Source organism: Lepidochelys kempii, chromosome 12 (genome assembly GCF_965140265.1).
Source record: "Lepidochelys kempii isolate rLepKem1 chromosome 12, rLepKem1.hap2, whole genome shotgun sequence".
NCBI classification, from domain to species: domain Eukaryota; kingdom Metazoa; phylum Chordata; order Testudines; family Cheloniidae; genus Lepidochelys; species Lepidochelys kempii.
Genome location: NC_133267.1, coordinates 6312694 through 6340586, shown reverse-complemented (window position 1 = coordinate 6340586; position 27893 = coordinate 6312694). Strand labels below are relative to the sequence as shown.

The window sequence follows — 27893 nt, the reverse complement described above, 5'->3', positions numbered from 1 at the left end:
TCATACCCTCCAGAGACGGCATTCATCAGCCTGCTGGGGAGGGCCGGAGGCAGCAGGGCTCGGGGAGAGCCGGGAAGGGGGGTAGCAAGGCTGGGGGCAGAAAGAGCAGGTCTCAGGGGATACCAGGACTCAGGGGGGCACAGGGAAAAGTAGGGCTGGGGGGGGCACGGGGGCAGTAGCCGACCGCAGGGAAGCAAAGGGGGCAGGAGGGGGAGCCGGGGAGGGGGGCAGCAAGGCTGGGGGCGGGTGGGAGCAGGTCTCGGGGGATATCAGGACTCAGGGGGGCACAGGGAGAAGCAGGGCTGGGAGGGCACGGAGGCAGCAGCGGGGGGGGGGGGGACAAAGGGGGCAGGAGGGGGAGCCGGGGAGGGGGACAGCAAGGCTGGGGGTGGGGGGAGCAGGCCTCGGGGGATATCAGGACTCAGGGGGGCACAGGGAGAAGCAGGGCTGGGCGGGCAAGGGGGCAGCAGCCGGCAGCGGGGGGGGGGGGGGGACAAAGGGGGCAGGAGGGGGAGCCGGGGAGGGGGGCAGCAAGGCTGGGGGTGGGGGGAGCAGGCCTTGGGGGATATCAGGACTCAGGGGGCAGCAGCCGGCCGCGGAGAGGGGGCAAAGGGGGCAGCCAGGCGGGGGGGTGGGGGGCAGCAGGGCGGCCTTGGGCCCGCGGTTCCGGCCGGGCGGGGCGGGGAGCCGCCGCCTCCCGCTGCCATGGTAACCCCGGGGAGCGATGGCGGACGAGGACTCGGAGAGCGTCCGCACCGCGGACTCCCAGGAGCTCGCAGCCCTGCCCCTGCCCCAGCTGGAGGCCCTGGTGCAGGAGACCAGGTACGGGACGGGGCTGGGCACAGCGCCCCCCAGCTCTCGTGTGGGGTCCATAATGCCCCGATCCCACATGGGGGGCTGGGCACAGCACACCCCACTCCCTGGAGGGTCCATAATTCCCCGATCCCACATGGGGGGCTGGGCACAGCACACCCCACTCCCTGGAGGGTCCATAATGCCCCGATCCCACATGGGGGGCTGGGCACAGCACACCCCACTCCCTGGAGGGTCCATAATGCCCCGATCCCACATGGGGGGCTGGGCACAGCACACCCCACTCCACTCCCTGGAGGGTCCATAATGCCCCAATCCCACATGGGGGGCTGGGCACAGCGTACCCCACTCCCTGGAGGGTCCATAATGCCCCGATCCCACATGGGGGGCTGGGCACAGCGCACCCCCACCCCATGGAGGGTCCATAATTCCCCGATCCCACATGGGGGGCTGGGCACAGCACACCCCACTCCCTGGAGGGTCCATAATGCCCCGATCCCACATGGGGGCTGGGCACAGCGCACCCCCACCCCATGGAGGGTCCATAATGCCCCGATCCCACATGGGGGGCTGGGCACAGCACACCCCACTCCCTAGAGGGTCCATAATGCCCCCATTCCACATGGGAGGCTGGGCACAGCGCACCCCCACCCCATGGAGGGTCCATAATGCCCCAATCCCACATGGGGGCTGGGCACAGCACACCCCACTCCCTAGAGGGTCCATAATGCCCCGATCCCACATGGGGGGCTGGTCACAGCACACCCCACTCCCTGGAGGGTCTATAATGCCCCCAATCCCACATGGGGGGCTGGGCACAGCACACCCCCACTCCCTGGAGGGTCCATAATGCCCCGATCCCACATGGGGGGCTGGGCACAGCACACCCCACTCCCTGGAGGGTCCATAATGCCCCGATCCCACATGGGGGGCTGGGCACAGCACACGCCTACCCCATGGAGGGTCCATAATGCCCCAATCCCACATAGGGGGCTGGTCACAGCACACCCCACTCCCTGGAGGGTCCATAATGCCCCCAATCCCACATGGGGAGCTGGGCACAGCACACCCCACTCCCTAGAGGGTCCATAATGCCCCCAATCCCACATGGGGGGCTGGGCACAGCGCACCCCACTCCCTAGAGGGTCCATAATGCCCCGATCCCACATGGGGGGCTGGGCACAGCACACGCCTACCCCATGGAGGGTCCATAATGCCCCAATCCCACATGGGGGGCTGGTCACAGCACACCCCTACCCATGGAGGGTCTATAATGCCCCAATCCCACATGGGGAGCTGGGCACAGCACACCCCTACCCCATGGAGGGTCTATAATGCCCCAATCCCACATGGGGGCCTGGTCACAGCACACCCCACTCCCTGGAGGGTCCATAATGCCCCCATCCCACATGGGGGGCTGGGCACAGCACACCCCCACCCCATGGAGGGTCCATAATGCCCCGATCCCACATGGGGGGCTGGGCACAGCACACACCCATTCCACGGAGGGTGGTGGTGCTCAGATATAATCTCCCCCAGTCTTTATAATCAGGGCATGCTGAAGCAATACCTTCCCTATGGCCCTTACATGCAGGAATGTTTGAAAACCCCGTCCTCTGTACACAAGAAAGCTGGATTATAACATGCTCCCTTCCCCCTCAGCTGGGTTTAATGCCCTCCATCCCTGACAAGAGAGCGGGGTTGGGGTTATGTTTTCCATGTAGATTAGTGCAAGGCTTGAAGCTGCTTCCACCCATCTGCCTTTTGGTGTCTGTCCCCCGATGAAGGGTGAAGCATTGTGATGTATTTGATAGTAAAGGAGGCATCTTGTGCGTATTTGTGAGCAAGGGCCATCATTCCAGACTGTTCAGGAACCATCTGCTAAACATTTTCTTCCCTTTATAATGAGTTCCCAGTAGATGATTCCATCTGTCAGTCGCTGGAAATAAAATGATGGAGCAAATATAACAGAGAGGAAATATACCAGGGATGTGGGTGGGTGGAGCTGTACAAAAGTCATGGATCACATGGGGTTTGGGGGTTACTGAGTGGTTAATTCTGTGGAGTCAGCACGGCCCCCTCAGAAAGGTGTGAGCCTTCTATGCAATCAGAAAGCTTTTAAGTCTGGTGGGTTTTCTGATAATTGACAGGAGCCCAGGGGGAGTTCTTGGCTTGGCTTGGCCCCAATCAGAAACATGACAAAATAAGATCAGAGTAAAGTTGCTTTATCTACACCCTGATTGTGTGTGTCACTCACAACTGCTGATTTACTAGCTGGAGACAGTTCCCCAGTGGGGTGCTGCTTGTTCCAATCAGGAACTCCTTACTGGGATCAGGACTACCAGCAGGGATCCCTGTGCATGAAAGATCAGCCCCAGCTGCCCCAACAGAAGATTTGAAGGGGTGCTTTCAAAGTCCCCTTCTCCTAGAGCCTGAGTTCCCATTGACATCCATAGCAAACCTCCCAGGGATTTTAGTTTGAACGGGATTGGGGCTTTAATGAGCATGGGCCTGATTCTTTCATTTACCCCACTATTGCATCAAGAGGAGTGTCAAGTAATTTGTGTGCATCTATGGATATTTATGGTGCCCCACCTAAAATTTTCACCACTATGAGCCTTATGTTTCCCCTCTGGTTTCATACACTGACCATATACTCTATCATCTCTTATACCTGAAAGTCAGAGCTTGCTCATTCCAACCTCTGCCTCCTTGCAGTCATGCCCTCTCCATTCTCAAAGTCGAGACAGAAATGTTTGAAAAATACTACAATAAGATGGAGCCAAAGGATCTGGTCAGCCATTTGCTGCCAAGTGTACACGGCTCCTCGCTGGACATGGGGCAGGTACGTTACAGAGCGACAGGGTTCGTGTTTGCAATGCAGTATTTCTGGGTCTGCCTGTCAACATGACTCTGATTATCCAGCCGCCTCTCTCTCGCTGTGATTCTCATTTAATGCTTGCGTGAGAAGAGGTACAAGGGGAGCAGTCACCCATAAACACATCCAATGGGCTTCCCTTTGTATCTCACCCAGTTTGAAATGTACCCTGGAATACTGGAAAAGAAGCAAGTGGAGCAGGAAAGTGATGTTTACCATGCAACATCTCTACCTTACAGCCACAGTGCTTGGATGTCTTAGAAGGAAATTAACTACATACTCGAGGTGAGATGCCGCTGCTCTAGCAGGCATCAGGGTTTGCGCTGTTCCTTGCTGCAGCTGATTCAGTCTGAAGACCAATCCAGTTTTCAGTTTACCATTCACCCCATAGACGCTATTCTTTTCTCTTATACCAGCGTTGCCAACCTGGGGGTCCGGAGCCACATGCGGCTCTTCAGAAGTTAATATGCGGCTCCTTGTCCAGGCACCGACTCCGGGGCTGGAGCTCCAGGTGCCAACTTTCCAGTATGCTGGGGGGTGCTCACTGCTCAACCTCTGGCTCTGCCACAGGCCCTGCCCCCACGCCACCCCTTCCCGCCCCCTCCCCTTAGCCTGCCATGCCCTCGCTCTTCTCCCTCCCCCGCCCCAGAGCCTCCTGCACACCATGAAACAGCTGATCGGGAGGTGCGGGGAGGGAGGGGGAGGCACTGATCGGCGGGGCTGCTGGTGCGTGGGAGACATTGGGAGCGGGGGAGCTGATGGGAGACTGCTGATGTATTACTGTGGCTCTTTGGCAATGTCCATTGGTAAATTCTGGCTCCTTCTCAGGCTCAGGTTGGCCACCCCTGTCTTATACAATAACACTTTGCCCTTCACGGCACCTGCCAGAGATCTGAAAGTACTTTATAAGCACTAATGAATTTCTGTAAGGTAGGCTTATCCACATTTCACAAATCAGGAAACTGAGGCACAACGAGATTAAGAGACTTGTCTGAGGCCACACATCAAATCTGTGACAGGACCCACATCTCCCAGACTCTCCCACTTGTGCTCCAGCTAGCACTTTCCTTTCTGCTTCCTTGCCACTGTGGCCTGTGATCAATGAGCTGGGCAGCCCCTGAGTTTGAGTTTCACCTTCTCAGCAGTTGCTCAAGGAGTGGGACCTCTGTAGGCACTCCTCACCCTGGTCTCCTTCATGGTGGCATATTGCACTGTCCCCAAGCCTCGAGCTGAGACTGGGGTAGCCTCTTTGGCACCTCCCAGATGGAGTGGAGTTTAAACAGCAATCAGAACAGCCCAAAAGGGGCTGCTACAAATGGACACCACTACTAAACAATCTACAAGCCTGATTCACAGTTACACTAAAGCCACTTTACATTGCTAATTTGCACCCTTTTTAAGGCCCCTTTATGCTGCCACTGTGAGTCTGGCTTCAATGCAAAGTTAACTCAGATGATTGGCAGCTGGGTTAGGGTAGCCCAGGGCTGAGCAGTCACACTGCAGAGCCCTGCCCAAGTTACTGGGTCCTCACTTGTTCTGCACCCACCTCTATGTTGCTGGGACTTCTGGGGGCACATCCAATGGGTCTTTGTGCTGCAGAGCACTGAGCTGCTCTGTGAGTCTTTCCCAGTGAACTGCCGGAGAACTTGTCTGTTCTTCTGGATACCTGGGAATTGTGGGAAGACATTGAAGGAGTATCAGCACCCAAGGGATTTAGTTTGCATCATCACTGCCAAGTGGGTGCATTACTTGCTCACGTGAAAGCCTCGCTCAAACTTTAGCCTACTAGCCCAGGTTGAAAGCACCACCCAACTTGGGTAAGAGAGTTTTGTGTGTGTACGGGAAGGGAGTTGGAGCAACATGTGGGTAAGTGCCTGCAGTGAAGACATACCCTAAGTGTAAATGAGAATCAGGCCCATCATGTGTCTACAGATCCCTCACAGTCACTGTGGTTATTTCCTATTCTAAGTACAGGAAAAATACGAAAAGAAAAGGAGTACTTGTGGCACTTTAGAGACTAACCAATTTATTTGAGCATAAGCTTTTGTGAGCTACAGCTCACTTCATCGGATGCATACTATGGAAACTGCAGAAGACATTATATACACAGAGACCATGAAACAATACCTCCTCCCACCCCACTCTCCTGCTGGTAATACAGTACCGTTGGCAAACATTGACTTTTTAATGGCAACCACTTTGAATGGGTCCTGTTGCTATCTACTTGCTCCTTCAGTTCTTTGTTTCTCCGGATTGCAGACACGTCCTAGACGTAAATCTAAATCCCGCGCTGCAGCAGATCGTTTTATAGGCCTGACAGTGCAACAGAAGAATGATCTAGCGCAGCGGGAGCTGGATGAGATGAAGGAAGAAATTCAGAAGACCAAGGGGGATTCTGAACGGATTATACAAAACTACCAGGTACAGCCTTCCATGAGCTGTAGAATCCCTAGTGTAGTGAGTGAGACGCCTCTGTAGCTCGGGGGGAACACCCTACACCCCCATGTTCATCTTTTCTTTTTTTTATTTCACACTGATGTGATACCAGAGTAACACCATTTAAATCAATGCAGATACTCTGATTTTTACAGTGGCATAACTGAGATTCATCTCAGAATCTATGCCAGGAGTTGCTTACTTACTACACCTTGTAGTTCAGGGAGGAAATGTTGGGATTTTAAAGAATCACCTTTGCTTAACTGAGTAGGCAGGTTTGCTTGATACAGCACCATGAGTGTTAGATCTGCCGATCCATGTGCCCCTTCACCCAACAAGGGTTTGTTTTTTGAGGTCCCTAAAAATTGCAAAGAGGTCTTTAAATGGCAGTGCTGCCTGGATTCCTAATCCAGAACATCAACACAAATCAATTTTGAAGGGTTTCTTCTATACTATAAAGGCATATTTCTTTTCTTTCCTCCCACCCACTTCTGTGTTGGGAGAGTGAAATAGAACCCTTTGATTAGGCTAAATGGTTAGAACCTAACTGTCTCATCCTGAACATCCATATGTTCTAATCAAAAATAGTGTTTTGAACACAACCTTTCCTTCAGACTTGGTAGATCTGGAGATATTTGCAAGTCAAGGCAGAACTGATTAATCCTGAAACTCAACTACGGTAGATGTTTTGCTTTTCTTGTTCTTCAATGAATGAGAGATTGATATTATTACTAAAATATCACTGCCACAGGGCAAATAGGGCAGAATTCACTGACGTTAATGGATTTATGCCAACAGAGAACTTGTCCCACCATTCCTATATGTTGTTCTCCACCCCAAGGCCCAAAAAATGAATGGGAGATGACATCTCTTTACTATAATGTGACTTCCATTCTACAGGCTGTCATGGAAGAAGCAGCTATTCGGTGGGCTGATATTAAGAAAGCCATGTGCAACTTTAACAAAGACATTATCCAAACAATATCCAAGAAGAAAGGGAGTGTCACAGCAACTGAGAAGGTGCTGAGATACCTTGAGGAGAAGAACCACTACAGGGTCAGTTCAGAGTTGTGTATTTATACATTTATTATATACCAGGCTAAACAGTTTAGACAAAATCCTGATCCATGAGTAATCTCTGCCACGTTCTGGGCCATAGGTAGACCTACCTTGGCAAGTCTGTTTGGATATCTCGCTTTACCTTAAAAACAATAAGGAGTCTGGTGGCACCTTAAAGACTAACAGATTTATTTGGGCATAAGCTTTCGTGGGTAAAACAATTCACTGTTACAGTAGTGCAGGGGTCGGCAACCTTTGGCACGCGTGCCAAAGACTGCACGCGAGCCGATTTTTAATGGCACACTGCTGCCTGCCAGGTCCCAGCCACCGGCCCCGCTCAGCCTGCTGCCGAACCCCAGGCCGAGACCCCGGCAGGCAGCAGCGAGCCATTAAAAATCCTGCCCGCCCCGGCCACTCTTCTCCTCCCCCAGGGCAGGGTGAAGAAGCTTGGCCCTGCCGGCTGCTGCTGCAGGGCAGGCAAGTTCCCCCTCCCCTGCCTCTCCCTCCAGCGTGCTGGGTTCCTGCCCCTCCTCCTCTCCCTCCCTCCCTGCTCCGGATCAGCTGATGGCCCTTTCGAGGGAGGGAGAGAAGCGGAGTGCGCTCGCTGCTCCCGGGAGAAGGCGGAGGAGAGGTGGGACGGGACCTTGGGAAAGGGGGCTGGAATCAGGGCATATCCCCTCAAGCCCCCTGCCGTGAGCCACTCTGGGCAGGGGGCTGGGAGCACCCCCACGATCCCAGCCCACACCCTCAGCCCTCTGCCTTGACCCCTGTACCTCCCCTCACATACCCCAGCCCCCGGTCCTGACCCTTGCACCCCCCCTCACACACTCCCCAGCCCTCTGCCCTGACCCCCGCACCCCCCACACACCCCAGCCTCCTGCCCTGACCCCTGCACCCCCTCACACACACCCAGCCCTCTGCCCTGACCCCTGCATCCCCCACACACCCCAGCCTCCTGCCCTGACCCCTGCACCCCTTATGACCTGAGCCCTGACTCCAGTACCCCCCACACATACCCAGTCCCCCCACACCCCATGCGTTGACTTCTGCACCCCCTCACATGCCCCCAGCCCCCTGCCCTGACTCCTGCACCCCCCACATATACCCAGCCCCCTCACACCCCATGTCCTAACTCTTGCACCCCCTACATTCCCACCCCCACCCTGAGCACCAAACGGGAGCTCCTGCACCTTCCCGCACCTTCCCACCTGCACCCCTCGCACCAAATGGGAGCTGCCCAGGTAAGCACTCCACAACCCAATCCTAAGCCCCCTCCCTCATTCTAGCTCCTGGCCAGACCCTACACCCCAACCCCCAGCCTGCTCCTTCACCCCCAGCCCTGTGCTCAGTACACTCCCACCCTCAGCGCTGAGAGAGAGGAAGAGAAGGGGCGAGAACCAGGGAGAAGGTAGGTACCCGCTCTATGTGGGAAGGGCTGGGATCCCAGACCGGCAGTGGACTGAGCAGGGCTGGCAGCCGGAACCCTGGCTGGCAGGAGCCGGCGGACTGAACCCCAGGCTGGCAGCGGGCTGAGCTGCTCAGCCCACTGCCGGTCTGGGGTCCTGGCCGCCGGCCCCGCTCAGCCTGCTGCCGGTCTGGGGTTCTGGCTGCCGGCCCCTTGCCAGCCAGGGTCCCGGCCGCAGGCCCCACTCAGCCCGCTGCCGGTCTGGGGTTCTGGTTGCTGGCCCCTTGCCAGCCAGGGTCCCGGCCCCAGGCCCCGCTCAGCTTGCTGCCAGCCTAGGTGAACGGAACCCCAGGCCAGCGGCGGGCTGAGCGGGCCAGCGGCATGAGATCAGCATTTTAATTTAATTTTAAAAGAAGCTTCTTAAACATTTTGAAAACCTTGTTTACTTTACATACGACAATAGTTTCGTTATCGAAAATACAGACTTATAGAAAGAGACCTTCTAAAAAACGTTAACATGTATGAGTGGCACGCGAACCCTTCAGTTAGAGTGAATAAATGAAGACTCCCCACACCGCTTCTGAAAGGTTACCGACTCCTGCAGTAGTGCATTAGGAGCCAGCTTGGTGGCTCACCAATGACCTGTCCTCCAGCCAAGACACAGGAGCTTTGGCACACGCATGACTGCAGGGCTCACCTATGCACAGCCTAGTGGAAGTTGGAGGAGTTGCACGGCTGATGTAGGTGGGATTTGGGGCAAGGTGCTGTCCGGGTTGCTGTCAGAGCATTTCTTACTGACTGATTTATATAGAGGGGCATGAACAAGAGCCTTGTGGGGATGCTGCCTCCCCTCCTTCTCTGGCCAGTGAGAAAGTGCTGTGGCTTGGAAGAATGGGAGCGTCCCGATAGGAAGTGGAACCCGGGGGCTCTCTCCTGTTGGGTCCCGCTGTGCCAGTGACGGAGAGAAAGCAGGGGCCGTGACCGTATATCCCGGTGTCTTTTTTAGGATGCGATGAAAGAAAAATTGCGTTTGAAAAATGATTCCCTCAAAGTGCAGAAGAAAAAATTACAGCTGCAGCTCAAGCAGGTGGGTAAAGACTGAAGAGAGCCGGTGATGCTGCAGCCCTCTGAAGAGGAGGCAGGGAGATTTCAGGGGCTCACCCAGACCGGGGAGTCTCATGTTTCTGAGCATCTTCTCTGCGTCTCATCTTAACTCCTGTGTTTGGGAGAGATTTTAGTCATCTCGGAGTTTATTGAGAAAAGGCCCCAACCTAGAGCACCTTGTATGCCTGAGGCAGGCCCCGAAGCAGCTTAAAACCCGTGAGAAGATTGTGCAGGGTGACCGCAGCCGAGCTCCTGCAGAGTGGGAATTTGCACCCTTTTTGTGTTGTGGAGAAGATCTTGGGTGAATCTTTGCAGCCCCTCCTGGAAGGGGTAGTGTGGGTGTCGCAGGAACATAGCCAGTGGTGCTGGGTTCAGGCACTGCATGGATCCACTGAACGGCAACCCAGATTCGGAAGGAAGCAGCAGGTTGTGTCCACTACTCCTCCCCATGCCCTGAGTTAGCAGCCTGGCCAGGTTGGGTTGAGGATTCCAGCCTTTAGGACCCCCCGCCCCGACTTGCTGTCCCGACAGAGCAACGCCTTATTATGTGGCATTTAGCCTCAGATCAGGAATTGATCCTGCTTTGAGCAGGGGGTTGGACTAGATGACCTCCTGAGGTCCCTTCCAACCCTGATAGTCTATGATTCTATCATCAGCCTCTGTGTCTTTGCTGGCTTACAGAAGGAAGAGATGGGCGAGGCACTCCATGAGGTTGATTTCCAGCAGCTGAAGATTGAGAACGCTCAGTTTCTGGAGAAGATTGATGAGAGGAACCGGGACCTGCTACAGATAAAATTGACAGTGGGAAACACTCTTCAAATCTTCAATTCCTACAAAGTGAGTCAAGCCCATGGCACCTGGATTCTCTTTTTCTCTTTATCTCCTGTAGGGTAAGAGAGGGAGGGGGTGCTTAACACTGTCCTTCTCTCACACACACACACTCTCTATTTCCAGGACATCTCTTTCAATCAGAGGCATTTTTATTCCTGTTAACAGCTGCCTGACTTGCCTGCAAGACACATTCCAGCAGGTGGGGGCTGGGAGTTGGCACCTGCCCTGGAATTTTTGGAACCATTCCTTTGTTGATGGATTTGCCTGCCTGTAAAGATCCCTACGTTTGCTGTGGCTGTTAGGGTTTGTTCTGATACATCCTTCTGATGTGTGTTTTGTGGCATCCACATGTGATGGTGCAAAGCTGCAAACATTGCAGTGTGGTTATTTTGTCCCACAGGGCAATAAGCAGTAACCTTAGCACTGACCTACCTAGAGACTTTTGTATATCCTTGCAGCTGTGATCTCATCAGTTATGCAGGGTTAAGACTACCCAGTCCTTGGATGGGTGATCTTCAAGAAAAATCCAGGTGGTGCTGCAGGTGGCATAGGTGACTCATTAGGTGGAATCCTCCCCTCTGAGTCAATGCTAAGGTTGGGGCACTGTGCCTCTCAGCTGTAATATAAAAAAGAGGGATGTGGTCACTAAAGGTCCAGCCCACGGCAGTTTTTGCGAAAGTTGGGATATTGGGCACAGTATCCTGGTCAAAATAACACCGTAGGCATTTCTAGTACGCCTGCGCTTCCCCTCCACTCCTGCCTCCAGCAGGGTTACTGCATTCCACCCCAGAGCTGGCTGCACCTCTGTGGGAGGAAAAATGAAGAGCTTGTCAGTCCATTGCATATTTTAGGATCCCGGGGTATGGCTACCTACCTTATAAACCAAGGGGGAGACTTTCACAGGCATGAGCAACTCCCACCGACAGTCAGTGGCTCTGGATGGTTTACTCCTTTGGCAATCTTCCCCCGAGTTATTGTTAAACTACACTGGGAAAGGGCAGGGGAGCAGTAGTTCTACCTCTCGCAATATCAGGACACGGGCCCCACTCTGCCTCACTGCTCCTTGATGACGTGTTGGCTACCAAGTAACACCATGCTCGACTGTGTGAAACAAAGGCTAGATTCTGAGGCTGCCATCTACAAGGGAAACTCAGAAATGAGATGCCACGTTGATCGATGCATTCTACGATGAACAGGAGTAGGGAGCAGAGTCCCGGAAGGCCAGCCAGAGATAAAGCTTGACGAGAGCCTTGGTGTAGTGAGTAAAGGGACTCTAGCTTTCCGTGTTCATTGATGAGCCGTTGCCCTCCTTCTTCCCCTCCTTTGGGCTTGCTGACTTTACCGCATTGTGCTGTTTCAGAGAAAGCTGCAGAACGCCACCGCAGCATCCGCCTGCCTGATGAAAGATATCTCCCAGAGGAAGGAGGCACTGGAGAAGATGGAAAGGGAAACCATCCTGGTGGAGGAGGTAGTAGGAACATCAGAAATAATCAGCACAGGGATTGTGGGTTTACTTGTTTTTTTAATCCAGAAATTTCATGTTATGAGACCATTTCTTTTAAGATTTTCTAACACTGGATTACTGCATAGACTAGCAAGTGAGGCTGGTATTGAATTACACCCAAATTTTGATCCCAGTTCCACGTAAGGCCGGAGTAATGCCATTCAAGTCAGTCGACCCAGTTCCGCTCACACGCTTGTTTTGCGCTATTGGTAACTCTATCAACCTCAGCGGAGTTACTCTTGAGTTATACTGACGGGATCGCAATCTGGCGCCACGGCTCTTTGTAAGCTGCCCTTTACTGGCGTAGCAATGGGAGTCATTTCATTCCCGCAGCAGTCGAGAGGGACTTTAAAACACACAAGTCAGGAGATGAGGGAATGAAGATTCTCAAAGCACTGTTAACTTGGCCACATACTTAGATTGGAAGCTCTTTGAGACAGAGACTGTCTTTTTGTGCTGGGCTTGTACAGCCCCTAGCACAATGGGGCCTGATCTCCAATTAGGGCTCCTAGACATGACCCCATACAAATAAGAGATTATCATAATATTATCATAAATTGTCTATTACGTATGTAATTAGCAAAGGAATATTTCAACATTACAGTATATTGTAATACTAGAAGCTGGGGTGCCTAAAGTTATGCTGTGAAATTTACATTCAGGCACCTGCAGGCAAGCGCCCTCTTACCCAAAAGGCTGTGTACCTGCAGCTTTGATTGAAGTCAGCAGGATTTAGTGGTGCTGTGAAAACTAGTTCACTTTAGGTGCTGAAGGATGGAGTTTGGACCTTAACTTTAGGCACCCAGCTTTGGCATAGCTTCCTGCATTTAATATCCTTCCTCTTTTTAGAGGCAATGCCCTTCCCACTCCAAGGAAGGCATGAAGGAGGGCCCCAGCTGTGTTTTGTGCCATTCCACTGTCCCAGGCTGTAGCACCAGGGAGTTGCCCAGTGAGTTCAAGCAGCTCCGGAGTGCCCCTGGCAGACAGGAAACCGAAACGCCAAGAGCAGCTGCATTCTGCACAGCTTAATCGCTTGACCTTCAGTTTTAGGGGGATGGATTTTTTTTTTCCAAATTGCCACTTTGCAGAAAGCAATGTCCCACCTAATCTACCTGCCCTGGATCCTTTTCCTCTCTCAGGAACGAACCAAAGCAAAGGGTGTGAATAAGCAGCTGCGGCAGCAGCTCTCAGATTACAGAGTGCCCCCAGTGGTGAAGTACGTCAATCAGAAGATGGCCATCGATGACCTGGAAAACAATATTAAGATATGGGAGAGGAAGGTGGAGATCGCCGAGGTACAGTAAGACAAGAACTCCCGGAGTCTGTAGTCTGTCAGTTTCTGTGTCCTTCCCTGTATACAGCTGGGGTTTAACTTCCAGAGGGCATCTATCTGTGCCCACCCACATTCATACGATTATGGTGAAGGGGTCTGATGCTTTTTACAAACCAGGCAGCATGAGTGGGCAATTTTAGTTGTGGTTTTAACTACAGCATAATTGAACAACTCGACGTGCTTCCTGTTTACAAAGCAGCGATCATGTCATAGCCTGAATGTGTTCAGAGGACAGAGTGTATCTAATAATTGAGCTCTGAGACTGGAACCTAAGGAGTTTTAAGCCAGGACCTGGTTATTAGTGAGTTAATAGGAAGCATCATCAGGTTATTATTATCCTGACCTTTTAAACAACTATAAAATACAAAAGAGCAGCAATGTAAATGTCTCACCTCTGCAGATGTAACCAGTTTGGGCCTTTTCAAACACCCACGCTTGTGATTGTTTGAAAATGTTTTGGATCTGCTTTCTGATCATCTTCATGTAACAAGCTCCAAGCACTTCACAAGCATTCATTATTAGTAACTAATCATTATCCCTATGTCACGCTGGCTGGAGTGGCTGATGACTGGGAGTGCCAACCTCAGGGCAGATGGTCAAAAAGCAGGGCAGACACCCCAAATTCGTGGTATCTTCTATAATTAGATTTCACCAACCTAGTAACAAGTGTGAACTAAAGCACTGTAACAGCCTTACCATGGAGTCACAGACAGCCTCCTTGGGCTCTCCAGTTTATCTTGCCACCCAGGCAAACTGGATTATGTGATAGTCACTGTCACCCAGGGTGCTGGGGCAGCCCTCACTCGAAATGCCAAGGTCAGGGCAGGCTGCAAAAAGGAGAGTAGATCCTCCTGAGACTGGTAGGTGACACTGATGTTAAACTCCCCAACCAGTCACACACTGTGCCCCTGATCCCCACAATGGTTATCAAGAAGCAAAAAGAGAAATCACAGAGCCCCCTTTCTTGCATTCCAGTTCTCTGGGTCCCAGTCAGCACCTAGGTGCAGTAAGGTGAGGAGTTCTTTAAAAAACTCTTCTCACTATACAAAATGTTCTTCTGACCCTAAAGGGCAGCCACATTACCAGGTCAGTGCTAATGAGACCAATTCAATTAGGGTGGATGTGGTCCATGTCCAACAGCTGACATCTTGTCCAAATAAATTTGTTAGTCTAAGGTGCCACAAGGATTCCTCGTTCTTTTTACTGATACAGACTAACACGGCTACTACTGAAACCTGTCCTTTGATGATACACAGTGCCTCATTTGCCTTCAATGGGCCATCTTAATTAATTACCTTAATTAATGCTTCTCTTCCTGTCTGGTGAGTTACACAACTGGAGAGGGTTACAATGCAAATACTCAATATAACTTTATACCATGGGAGACAGATATTGAAAGATGGATTAATACCTGCAGCATCCTACAAGCATTCCAGAAAGTCTAACACTGATATCTATTTTAACTATACTAACCAGACTGGTTTCCAGCTATGCATTTGTCAGTGTTCAGTGAGGCCCTGGGCCTTGGCATGAGCTGGTACTTGGTCTGCCAGCGTCACAGCTCACTTTACTGATGAAGAAACTGAAGCACAGAAAGGTTGTGACTTGCCCAAGGACACAGGGTGAGTCTGGGGCCAAGCTAGGAAAAGGATTCTGAAGCTATTGCTTTAGATCATGCCCGGTTATGCAGCGAGATGGGTAGAAATAAAACAATAGTGCCCAGGGGTAAGTCCTCCGTATTGAAAAGCAATCCTTGCCCCACAGTTAGTGAATTCAGATATGCAGTAGTGAGATGAAACAGACTTGCTAGGGCAGGTTCCTAGTAATCTCTTATGTTCATGGTACAGTCTTAACTCCCCTCCTTCCCCCCCCCCCCCAACGTTCATTAACGCAGAGAGATGGGCCCCAGTTGCATTCTTAGATTGTAAGGTCTTTGGGGCAGGGACCAGCTTTTTGTTCTGTGTTTGTACAGCACCTGGCACCACTGGTTCCTGGTTCAGGATGGGGTTCCTAGGCACTAGGGTAATACCAATAATATTAAGGGTCAGATCCACTCTGGGATCTGAAGCCAACATTCCCCAGAGTTCAGTGTTATTCAGGTTCAGAGTGCTGAAGTTCAGATCCCAGTACAAACTGCTGTGTGGGATCTCAATGCTTTCTATATAGCATTCAAAGGAAAGCCCTGGGAAGCAGTGCTAGGCTGAGATTGCAGGAGTGTACCTACTCAAATGCCCTGGGTGCACAGTATACTCCGTGGCAGTTTGCCATGGTCTTACTATTTCTCCATGTTCACTTCTGCAGATGTCCTTGCAGAGCTACCGCAGAGCTTGGAACAAGGTCAAGGTGGCTAGTAACCAACTATAGCTTTGTCTCCCCCTGCAAGGTGGCCAATGAGAGATTTGGCTTGGAGCCAGCCACATGACCAATGAAGCTATCGACTGGGGGAAATGCAGAACACCTTATACTGCAGCTTGGTCTGTGAAAAGAGATGGGACCATTTCAGCCTGATTGATAAAGAAATCAAAACCACCTGGGTTAGCACACCTCTATTTTGTCAAGTTCCATTTGTCGGAGAGGCTGGAGCATCCACTGGGCTCTGTCACCTGGGTTCTTTGCGGGGCTCTCAAAGTCCTGAATCAGCTGTGCTCCTGAGCTCCCTTTCCCTCTCAAATATATCTGGCGATTGTGTCTGGACATGTTCACAGTCACTGTCCTCTCTGGACTGACCCTTGGGACAAAAGGAATCAGGAGAGTTTTGGGGGGGGGGGGCGGAGTTTAAAGTTTAATAGCCCAGAGTGGGTGCTAAAATGCAGAGACAGATTAACACATGAGGAGGTTGCTGTGGGGGGAGGACATGTCAGCACTGTGCACATGGATCGTGCCACGTAGCCACTGTCACCAGCACGAAAAAGGATGGGGAGGGTGCCCAGAGTGTTGGGAATGGCCCCCGAGGCCAGTCAATCACACAGTTGCCTCGGTTACAGTGTCTCATCTAGTAAAAGAGGAACCCAAGCAGAAGGAAAATAGCACTCATTTCTGTGAGGATCTGCGGCTGACGTAAGCTCCCCTTAGAAATGGGGAGCGTTTCCCCACTGTAGTAGTCATAGTACACTGGGTCAGACTTGGCGTGAGCCCTGGCTAGCCCTTCCTGGGCGGGCTTGATGTCCTTCGGTCGCTGCTTGGGTTGGCCGTGGTCAGACCCAGCTTCTGAGATGACTGAGGATTGAAACACCTTCTCTGCTGGCTCAAACGAACCTTCCAAATCCTCAGCCGGCACTTGGAAAGCGGAGCGCCCTCTGGCAAAAGTGGGATATATGGGGACTCCTGCATCAGCTGTTGTGGCTGAAATCCAGTCGCTGTAATAGGCCACTTTGGTATAGAGAAACGGTCCATAGCATCTCATGCCGCCCTGACTCAGCACTCCATTCAGAACCCAGTCTCCGGTTCCCTTAGCCTGGCACATGACTGGGTTTCCTGGGTCCCCCTTTGAGAGAGAAAAGGCAAGTTTTAGTCAAATCAGACCAGTTTTCCTCCTACGTGTGCTGTCACTGCTCTTGAATCCTGTGGGCACCTCTATACTAACCCCAAGCTGGAAGGAGGACAGATCCCACCAGCTCATTGCTTTATCTGCTCCAACAAGCCACCAGTAATTCCAGGGGGCTGGCTCTTCTTTAGGCTGTTAGAACACCCCCATCACAGATGCATTGCCCAGAAATCTGCTCTTATGGCCCCCAAACATCAGCTGGCTGGCTGAACAGGGGAGTTTAGTTTTCCCAGGCGAAGGCTAGTATGCGTGATGCGACAAAGCCTCAGGACAGAGGAGAGTGGAAAGTGACATGTGGAAACTCAGGCCTTTATTATGGCCCAAGGATGATGCGGGCCCCGGATCTCATGGACAATTCAGTAGCTAACTGGGGGCTAGGAAGTGTGAGGGAAGCCGAGCTCAGGTCCCCCCGTAGTTCGCACCCTGTGTCAGAGTCTGTGGCTGGATCAGTGCGAGCTCCTTACCAAGCAGCCAGTCGCATTGTCGGAGTCCCTGTGGCTGCTGCACTCGGTGGTAACGATTCTCTTCAGGGGGCAGGGATCCACATCCACGACGGAGAGCTTCCGTAGAAAGCTTGCTGCCGCGCGCCTTCCTGTCCGAGCCAAGACACCAAGAGATCAGAGGCCCCCGGTCTCGGGCCTAGGACCTTGAAGTGGCCATGCCGCATGCTGCATTTCTTCCCGCTGGCAGGCCCAGCCGGCTAAAAGGAACACCACCTGCTTCAGTCCCACGGGGATCAGCCTTGCTGGGCGGGCAGGGCTAGGTCCCTGCGCCGGCAAATGGGAGAGCTGGGCTTGAAACAGGGCTCTGGCATCTCCTGGGGGCACTGCCCCCCCAGCCCCGAGACTCAAATCCATTTCCTAGCAGCTGCTGCTTGCCGAGCAGAAATGGATCTAACTGAACTCCCTGGGGAGCACTGTTCCCCCTCACCCCTGCCCCCCAAGAGGACACGTGGCTTTATGGCGAGGAGAAGAAAACAAAGGCCTTTGGAGTTGGGATGCTGCACCGTGTACCCACCCCACTGCCCCCCCACCCCACTACTCGGCACTGGATTTCATACCCTGACCATATTTCTTGATCTGCGAGGACCTGCAGGTGCACGAGGTACATGCTGACCCCGAGTGGCATCCACACAGTGAAGAGCCCCAGTTGCTATAAGGCAAGTCACCATCCTGGTGTCTCACCGGCTCTTCTAGCTGGAAGAAGCCAGCAGGTCTGATTGGCTTTGCAGTCTCTCTAAAAGCACCCAGACTTTTGAATGAAGCTTTTGAGGTTCACGCTGCTCCATGGGCGTTGCCCCCCCCAACAGGGCCAGCCTTATTGGGGGTGCCGTGGTTGGGGGGTGAGGCTCGGTGCATTTAACATAATTCACCAGGATGGGCGCTTGCCAGCAGCACCAGGAGGCACTAGAAAAGCAGCGGCATCGAGTCCTGCTGTAGCAGCTTGGGCCAGAGCAGCCGCAGCTCCCACACTCAGGTCCCCACAGCGGACAGCAGCAGCTGGGGCTCCCCCGCTAAACCAGCAGCCCAGGTAATGTGCAGCCTGCCGCAGCCAGAGCACCCGCCACTCCAGGCACAGGGGAGAGACCCAGCGAGCCAGGGGGACTGGCTTCAGTGTGTGTGCACATTCGTTCATCTGTCTCCCCCCATGGTTCCATTGGCCTGGCTAGAGCTGTCCCCCCAAATATAGCAGTCAAACTAGGCCTGTGCCCTTATCTCGTACATGTCACCCAGGAAAAGGAAGGGGTTACCTGCCCTGGGGTGGAGCCACCCGGACACCCAGCAGTTCTCCAGGGTGGCTGCGGTGAGGTTCCTGCTGGGGAAGCAGATGGGCTGAACAGCATCACTGAACTCTACTGGGGTGGCCGTCTTCAGCAGGGCAATGTTCTTGTCCAGTGTGATTTCGTTGAAGTCTTCATGGGGAACGATGGTGCTGATGGAGTACTGGGGCTGGGTCTTCCTCTGCACGTTCAGATCCGTTATACGAACCTCGGCAAAAGCTGGATGCCTGAAGAGAGACCAGAGGAGCCTTAGACGTGCAAAGAGCTCTGGGAACTGAGAGCCCCTTGGCAGTGGGAATGTGACAGCTCAAAGGGTGCAGGGTGACACCAGCTACGGGAAGACTTGAGGCCACTAGTCAAGGCAGTTTATCCTGGTGCAAACCTAGTGCAAGATCAGAATCGGGCTCCGTGCCTTCGATTTGATGGCTCAGGGTCCAGATCCCAGCACAACTCAGGAGGGAGATGTGTGCAAAGGTGATTTTTATGCCACCATCCCCCCAGATCTGGGTGGCCCAGCCCCAGTCTGGTCCCTTAGACATGTAGTCTAAGGACTGCTGTAAATTGCAGTGTCTGCAGGGGCTATTCTGGCAGTAGGGAGACATTGGCCACCCACATACCCTGCGTCCCCTTTCCCTCAGCCATACCTCCTGCAGCAGGGGAATGGAGCTGGGGGGCACAGGAGATGCCATAGCAGCTCTGATACCCAGGGATTCCTCCACTGCCAGCTTTACACCAGCAGAGCGCCACATCAGAGGGGAGGATTGGGGCGTAGTTGTACTGTGTCTGGGAGGGGCAGGCTGGAATGCGGAGCATCCGATGACTGAACGCTGGCACAGTGTCCGGTTCACCAGGGTGGACCCTGGATTGCCAGCAGCTGGGTGGCATGTGCAGAGGAAGGGTAGAAGGCAGCCCAGGAAAAGAGATGGGGTGCAAGCTTTCTGTCCCTTGTCGCTGAGCGAGTGAGAAGGGAAGAGAGGAAGCCTCACAATCTCTTGCCTGGCCTTCCAAACCAGAGCAGATCTTCTCAGAGGACTAAACACATGAGGGGCCGAAAGGTGGGAAGAAGAGCCCAGTGCAAATGGCGGCAGTGCGCAGCGAACTGTGTGCTTAGCGCAGTCTCCATTTCACTGGAAGTTCATTACAGCCGCAGCCTCGCTACGAGCAGCTCCAGCTACTCAGCAGTCAGTCAGAGATCATTTAATCTTCTGATTGCTGTAGACAAAGACCAGGAACTGAGCCAAAGCCTGCCTGTCAAGTCTGTGCCGGGGGGGCTGGTTCAGAACATGGAAGGTAATGCACTGAGGAACTGGGTGCTCCTGGCAGCCTCCTTCCAAGGAGGACCTCCAAGAAGCAGTGTCCTCCAGAGTTGAGAGCAAGCCCGCACCACAAGGCATCAACCTCCCTCTGTCGAACGGAGCTATGGTCAAAGAGCGCCATGGCACATCATACCTTGTCTGAAAGCTGGATGCAGCGCTCAGGATCCAGTGCTCGCTCAGGATGGAGCCAAAGGCCAGGTGGTTGTGCTGTAGGTCCTGAATTGACACCACCCAGGGGAATTCCCCCACAGCTGCAAACGCCTGCATGGAACTAGATGGTGTCAAGCTCATCTGTGTACCACATCCTGCAAAGCAAATGGAGGGCACGGTCCCTCTGGGGCCCTTTCGGGACCCAGCAGACCTGTGCTTCCCAGTCTATTACCACCCTCTCCTCTCTGCTTTTCCTCCATTAGTACCCCATCCTTTCCTCTGCTTCTCTCATGCTCTGCCTCCCTTCTCCCGCCCTGGCCCGTCGACTCATTCACTAGTGAGTGGCTGCTGCTGGTGCCTCCTGAGATCTGAGCAGGCCCGTCAGGCAGCGCCACCGTCCCATGAGTACCAGCTGTCCAAATTGCTGGCCTCACTTGGGGCTGGGCCCAGGCTCCGTCACCCCTGGGAGCAAGCTGAAGGCACTAGCTGGGGAGTGCAATGGTCAGGTCGCATCTCCCAGACACAACTTCACTCACCAGCTGCCGGGGAGCGGGAAATGCACAGCCATAGCAGCACCAGGCCTCTCGTCCTGCTGCCCCGGCAAGGAGATGGACCCGTGCGGCCCGGACCCCTAGGGAAACCACAGGACAATCACTCCCTCCTGCCATCACCTGCATGGTGCGCCTTGGCTGCCTGACCATCTCAGCACCGCCTCGGCCCCTGCAAAGGCAGCCACACAGCGCGGGGAGGGGTTGTTCGTGTTTCCTCCCGCTAGGAGGCCCAGGCCTCTGCTTATCCCCCCGGCCGAGTTGGAAACGGCGTTTTCTCCCCCGAGCCGTCCCGGCTCTGCACATCCAGATGTCCGCCATGCAGCCTTGCTGGGGCAAACCCAGGGCCAACCCGTGCTGGACTCGCCCCACTGGTCAGGGGGCTGCACAGACGGCGAGGCAGGGCCTACTGGGTTGTGTTCCTTCTCACAGAAACCAGCTCCCGCGGCTGGCTGCCTCACTCCAGCGTATTCTCCATCACCGCTCTGATCATCTTCAGCTCCCCGTTCCTTCTCCCCAGCCAGACTCCTGCTTCTTCACCGACACCGTCTCCAAAGCCTCCGCCTTCCCTCGCCGTCGTCCCGCTCGCCAAAACCCTGGGGCCAGCCTTGCCATAGGCTAGCGTGGGCCCCGATTCCCCAGCAAAGAACAGACGGACCTCCCCCAGCCACTTCCAGCCCCACCTTTCCCCCGCCACCCGCCTTGGCCCCGGTCTCCTCGGCATTGTTCTCCTCTCGGCAGCTGCTTTACACAGCGAGAAGGTGGGGGTCGCTTGGCCTCGCAAGCCCTGGCTCCCAGAAGTCGTTGGGCACCTCGGCCGGGCCACGGAGCAGGGCACCCTGGGAGATGGCAGGGTTCTGCGGCTGCATAAGCAGCCACTGTTCGCTCACCGTTGCCATGGCGTCTCCAGCCGCGCGTAGGGAGGAGGCTAAAGCCAGCCAGTTGAAGACCCGCTGCACGGTACCTGGTGCCCCAGGGTAGCTCAGCGAGCAGTCTGGGGCTTGGCGACAGGACCAGGAAGCATGAAAATCCCCCAACTCTTCTGTTCAGATTAGCACTAGGTGTGCAATCCCCCCCATCCAAATAGAGACCAGCAGCCCGGGCCGGTATTCAGTCCCCATTTGCAGTGTGCAGCCAGCTGGTGAGATGCTCTCAGCCTGCAGGGGGGTGTGGGGAAGGGATCTTCTTTCATTCCCATCAAAGAGCGGTTTGACAACGGTAGGACCAGCCCACGGCTTAGCACTGCCATTCTAGAGACTGGGCCGTGACTCATGGTCCCTGGGGCAGGTACTGATCCCAGTTACGCTGGCGTGAGGGCAGAGTGCACTCCGTGACCCGGACGAAGGAACTTTGTATTCACACTGAACCAAGGGAATGGAGATCAGAATCTAGCTTCTGCTCTCACGCCTCAGGCCAGCGTAAACTGGGGGAGCTGTGGGGGGCACCACCCTGACAGCAATCTAAGAGGCAAAGGGTGCGTCTTCTGTAATTCATCAACAGGCACCCTGGCAGAGTAAGGCGCAGAAATGAGACGCTCCGGATCGAATCCTTTGCCCAGTCCTCCAACAGGAAGGATGGCATGTTTAAAACAGAGCCTTGACTGGTGGGTTTAAAGCAGGGGGAAAGGAGCCTTAAAATGGGGCTCCTTCTTGCCTCCTACACCGGCTCCCTGTGTGAACTCAGAGTCAAATCTGCTCAGTTCAGCTAAAAAAATAAGCATTTGTTGTACTTTATCCCTGCAGCGGCCACTCAGCTGGAATCTGTCCCATCTCATGCATCACCCACAGAGCGATGTAGTAAAGTCCAGCCTGCTTATTGAAGGCAGGAGGGGTGCACGGATGTAACAAAGGGCAGACAATTTGGGTGGCAGCATCTTTAGTGGTGGTGGTGATGATGCGCAAGAAGGAAAGAACCCAGCTTGACTCTGCCATGCAAGGTTCAGCGGGCAGGGCTAGCAATCTTACTTTTCAACTCAGCACATTTATTACGGAAACCATGGCCAATAAACCCAGAGCCCCATGGTGCCATTTCTAGAGTCGCTTGTCAGAGCAGGCCTATGGTGTGATGGATACTTCTGAGGGATCTGCCACTAAGCTCGTTTAGAGGGAAAGCATTTACTAAATTGTTCCATTTATGGAGTCTCTCTATTAGTGGAATCAGGGTGCAACATCTCTTTATATGTCCTTAAGGGAGGCTCAGCATTTCACAAGACCCAGGAGATGTCTCTTTTAAACTCTCACTGCTGCTTCTATGCTGGCTCAGCCAGAGGAAGCCCGGCTTGCTGCTTTGTCACTGTAGAGACTTCCTTGAGGTTAGAGGGAGAGGATGTTGTCTCCATGAGCAGCAGTTGAGACTGCAGACCACCAAATTAAACAGTCTCACAGCTGAGCTTTGACAGAGACAGCTTCTCATGCAGGGCGATGCAAAGCACAGAGCAGCTTGTTCACGTACAGGGCCGCATAAGCAGCTTTACCAGCAACCAAAGAATCATTGCCGTGCCAGAGTTTGCGTCAGGCCATGCCTCAGAGCACAGTTTACTAGTTAAACTGAACACACAAGCAAAATACCCAAATAAAGCAGGCCCTCTGCCCCATATAGGCTCAAATGCCCAAAGATTTTCCCCTCACCCCTCAGCCCCTCCAGTCCTTGCTTGGACCCCAGGACACCTACAGTTCTCACTCACAAGGTCATCTGCCTGGGGATCACTTACTAGCAGGAATCTTTCCTCTGCTTCAGCAATCTGCTCCCTGCAGTTCTCTGGCTCAGCTGAGCGCTCACTGGCCTTTATAAGACCCAGGTGCTCCTAGGGGATCACCTGATCCCTAGCCCCACAGCTTCACCTAGGAGGCAGCGAGCTGATCAGTCACAGGTGGGGCTGGGTTCATCTTCCCTTAAAGGGCAGGTCACACTGTGACTGGCTGTTAAAAACATTTTTAAGAGAATCGGCCTCTGCCTTGTCTCCACGAGGATTTTGCAAGGAGACAGCTAATGCGGGCTCGCTCTCTTGTGGTAGAAACACACCTTTTTGGCAGTGAAGCCCTAGCCTATAAATTAATCAGTTTAAACCCCCTCTTTAGATAAACCAGCATAACTCCTGTATGTAGATAGGCCTGTGGCCCTGCTTCCACCTGTCATCCTACTGAAGTTGGAATTGAAAGGCTGCAGTTAGGAAAGCCAACCCAGGGCACCAAGCCGTCTCTATTCAGACTGAGAGGGTTAAGAGCATTCGTCCAAACAACTGATCTACTTGGCTGAATGTCCCCTTGTGCTTTATCATGTTTTGGGCTCATTCTGAGTGTCAGGAAAGATTTAACGATTACGTAGGAACTACCCAATAAAAATCTATTGATCCTGGAAACCCACTAACCCAGCAAAAATGGTACACACAGGACCGTCTCCAGTTGGCTTCTGAGATGCATTCATTTGGTTTTCCACCTGGCAAAATAAATGCAGCCATTTTACTTACCACGTTTGACAGGACAAAAACCTAGATTAAATTAACAAAACAAAGTGAGACATTTAAAAACTGGTTTCTACTTATTTCCCAGAACTCTGTACCCCTGTTGTGCAGTTATACATCTGTGCCCTGCCTCTTAAATTATCGGCTCTGTGAGGCTGCTTTGCATCTCTAGATTAAAATCACATCCCCCTCACTGCTGGCCTTATCACCGAAAAACATTGCTCCTGGTGACCTTTAAGGGCAGATCTCAGATACAGCCCCTTCTGACTCAGCTCTGAAGTCTCGGCAGGGTGCCCTGCAGAAATGCCTCCATGGGCACTGGTGGAAATGTGTAAGTTTCTCATGCTGCTCAGTGACTTTCAGCGAGTTTTACAGATGGAAGCATTCAGCCTGCAGGCAAGCCAGGAACTGGCAACTTCCTTGTTTAAAATGTACTTATTTAAGATGCAAACAGGCAAAGATTTTCATGCAGCCAGCCAAATGTACCAGGATTCCTGCAGTTTCCATAAGAATTTCCTGCCCACAGCTGTACAGGAAAAGCTTCTTAGTGGGGTTTTTCTGAATCCAGCCACAATGTAAACAGCTGCTGGAGATGAACTGAGTTGTTAGACAGTCCCTTCGTCTTTTGCTCAAGGGTGATGGACAGGGTTTTTTTTGTTTGTTTCTAGCATTCATGAAATGTGCCAGGTTGAGGGACTTGGAGACTCACGCCCTCGCTCCACAGATCAAGTCCAACACAAGGAGTGGCGGTGGAGATTCCCCTACGGTAGCCCATGGCCTGGCCTGTAGAGATGACAGGTGCCTCTTTACCCATCTGTTCCTTAGCCCTTCTACTATTTGCCAGCACAGGTGTTGATTTGTGCTGACTACGGTGATGGTTTTGTGATGCAGACAAGTTTCCACCAGGAACTAGATTGAGACTACAGCCTTATTCCACATGGACTATTGAGCACCCACCAGAAGGTACCAGCTTTCAGCTACTACTGCCATGGACGGTGTCTTAGATGTGAAAGGTCCCATCTCTCACCACCAGTCGCCTGAAGCATCCAGTCCCATGATGAATTGGTTTATTTTTGCTCCGAATACACTGACTGCACAATGAGAGACATGGCAGATATGGAAGCCCTGCGGAGAACGCTCATTATCTCATGGCTGACTGGAATACAAGGATAGGAAGGCCTCAAAAACTTCCCAGTGTGTTTCTGTTGATTGACACATTTCTCCCACTAGAAAATATACACCGGGAGTATGTCACACCTGCTGAGATGATGACATTCATCTTCGGGACACAGGGTGACCTTGTAATGAAGAAGTGGTGCAGCCAGGAGGGGCCAGTGACTCGGAGCAAGTGCAGATATATTTCAGGATAGTTGATACATGGTTGATTTACACAACTGCCCATCTTTAAAAACCTCCCTGGATGGAAAACCCATCTGCTCTTTTGCCTGCCGCTCCTAGCCTGCAGGGGTTCTGTGTTGCACTGAAACACCCTTACAAATCCTGCCCTTCCTATGAGAAAAGAGGACAGGAAGGGAAAGAAGGGCCAGAGAACAAAGACTGGTTAAAGCAGGGAGAGGGGTGTGTCACATTTTCAGCAGCTTTGGTGTCCCAAAAGGCCCTACGTACATGCAGCAAGAATATTTTTCATATTCCCCTGGAATGCATCTAAAACGTCCACATGTTGCCAGCTATGCTGAAATCATCATCGGTGTAAATATGGAGATAGTGAAAAAGTAGCTGGAGCCCCTAACCCCCCTTTACAGAAGGTGAGGGGTCAGGGTAAGTAATGGGCCCTCCTTGGCCTTTAACTGCTTTTAGCCGCCCCTGTTAGGAGTGCTTTTCCGAGGTACAGAAGTCGATGGTAATTGCTGGGGTTCAGCCCCTCTGAAGGCCAGATCACGTATGTCTTAACATCCCCATGGACGTGCCTGAAATGTGTGAATGGTTCTTTTTATACATCCAGATTCCCTAAGAAAACCTGTGTTCAAAAAGCATTCCAATTGCAGTGACGCCCAGGAGATGGCAAAGCCCACAGCCTCCGCACTGTGCCTTTGTGTGCTCGCACTGAGAGAGGGGCTTTCCTTAAACGCTCATGTGCTCTCGCTACTGCACACTCCTGGCCCGGACACGGTTAGACAGTGCCCAGTGAGCAAGGGAGTGGCGAGACATTTCTGTTTAAATAACTTCTTCCAACAGAAGCAAAGAGGAAGGCCACTACTCAGTGATCATCGTTGGGGGAAATGGATTATTACACTGGTTAAAATAAATCCACTGGTTGTAATCAGTGCTTTCTAAAAAATTCTCTTCACCCTCACTGTTCACTGAGCGCCTCGTTCCCCTACGTCATCTGTCCTGTGCACACCGGGCCTGACTGTCCTCTCCCTTCAGTGTGTATTTGGAGTAACTCTGATATTACTGCTCCCGCTCCCAGAGAATTTACAGTCTAAGCAAATCTAATCGAAGGAATTTGACAGTTGTCAACGGGTGCTGGAAAACCAGGCTGCTGAATTAGGTGCCCATGCAGCCGGCTGTTGTGCTGAGACAACCGTCCATCCTGCTGACCAGTCCTGTCTCTCCATTTCCTTGTGCTCACCTGTCTGTACCCATCTACTGTCTCTTGCCGTAGACTGTTAATTCCTTGCAGCCGGGCTGTCTCTTTGTGCTGTGTGTCCAGTACCCAGCCCCATGGGGTCTTGGTCTGCAACTGGAACGCCTAGGCACTACGGTAATACAGAGAATGATAATGATAAACAAACCTGGGTTCAGGTGCCTCGCTGTTGGCACCCATGTATGAAAATGTTGGCCTCACCATACGGTGCAGCAAGGGAGACAAAGAATGAGGCCAGGCAGGTTCAGAATAGCTTTGCCTCATTCAGGAAAGTACTTAAGCCCAAGTTGTAAAGTTCAGCAAGGGCTTAAGTGCTTTCCTGAACAGGGATGCTTTGACCACCTACTGGTTACTGTTGTGTGTGCTGTGAAAGCTAACTCCCATTAGTACATCAGGTGATCCTTGTTACATGCCTACTGGTAAAACCATCTACTGATTCTGCGTGAAATCTGATCCTCAAAGCCTCCTCACTTGCCAAATTCAAAGGGATTCTCCTCAGAACAGGGCAAGGCACCGTCTCGGGGCTACTTCCCTGCCAAATGGCTGCTTTCTAACTCCACCCACTTCACTGCCCCCAAATAGCAACACACAGCAACACACAGCATGAGAATACTGTACTTGGAGCCTCAGCTGGGTTGGTCATGGGGATGCGGGGTGTGATGTAAGTTCCACCCTTTCCCCTCCGCACACAGGTCTGGAGACAGGAGGTAGTTGTCTGTCCTGCATGGGAAACGTGAAACCCACACCTTAGGAAGACGTGATGCATTCAGGGCAGTCAGTCATCCATTAGCAATTGCCACACTACTACTGCATACAAAGGGCTCGAAGCTGCCACCCTTAATTCCACTGAGTCGAACAGCACTCTGCAAGCAGTCCCCCTGAGTTTACTGGGACTACTTGAGGAGCAAGGGAAGTGTTCAATACAAGCAAGGGTGGCAGAGCTAGGCCCAAAATAATTATCCCTACTATACAGCAGTCACATGGGATAAGAGAGAATGAGTTTAATAAACCTGTGATGTCTCCTGCTGTGAACAGAAATGTCTTGGCTTCACCTTTGCATTTATCTAGTTGCAGGAGCCCATTCTCAACCTTCTGTTCAATTGACATTATCTCCTCATTAATTC

At 52.8% G+C, this 27893-nt stretch overlaps 2 protein-coding genes across 8 annotated transcripts; one reads left to right on the top strand and one right to left on the bottom strand.

Moving 5' to 3' along the window:
- The first annotated feature begins 693 nt into the window (after nt 1-693).
- Nucleotides 694-16055, top strand: CFAP263 (cilia and flagella associated protein 263). Of its 4 annotated transcripts, none has more exons than XM_073307355.1 (9): nt 694-822; nt 3532-3658; nt 5951-6112; nt 7028-7183; nt 9598-9678; nt 10377-10532; nt 11887-12030; nt 13170-13325; nt 15747-16055. In XM_073307355.1, the coding sequence occupies exons 1-9, from the start codon at nt 725-727 to the stop codon at nt 15783-15785; spliced, it is 1119 nt and encodes a 372-aa protein (XP_073163456.1). In that variant the 5' UTR covers nt 694-724; the 3' UTR covers nt 15786-16055. The 4 variants fall into 4 exon arrangements, with proteins under 4 accessions (XP_073163456.1, XP_073163454.1, XP_073163458.1 ...); XM_073307353.1 differs by having other exon boundaries at nt 15665-16055; XM_073307357.1 differs by having other exon boundaries at nt 698-822; nt 11887-11994; nt 15665-16055.
- On the bottom strand, nt 15248-27893 carry PRSS54 (serine protease 54). 4 transcript variants are annotated; one of them, XM_073307358.1, is made up of 6 exons: nt 26755-27893; nt 24069-24136; nt 20137-20308; nt 18658-18914; nt 17372-17499; nt 15248-16847 (listed from the first exon to the last, which is right to left on the bottom strand). In XM_073307358.1, exons 2-6 carry the CDS (start codon nt 24118-24120, stop codon nt 16356-16358), a joined length of 1101 nt encoding a protein of 366 aa, XP_073163459.1. In that variant the 5' UTR covers nt 24121-24136; nt 26755-27893; the 3' UTR covers nt 15248-16355. The 4 variants fall into 4 exon arrangements, with proteins under 4 accessions (XP_073163459.1, XP_073163461.1, XP_073163460.1 ...); XM_073307360.1 differs by lacking the exon at nt 20137-20308; XM_073307359.1 differs by lacking the exon at nt 24069-24136.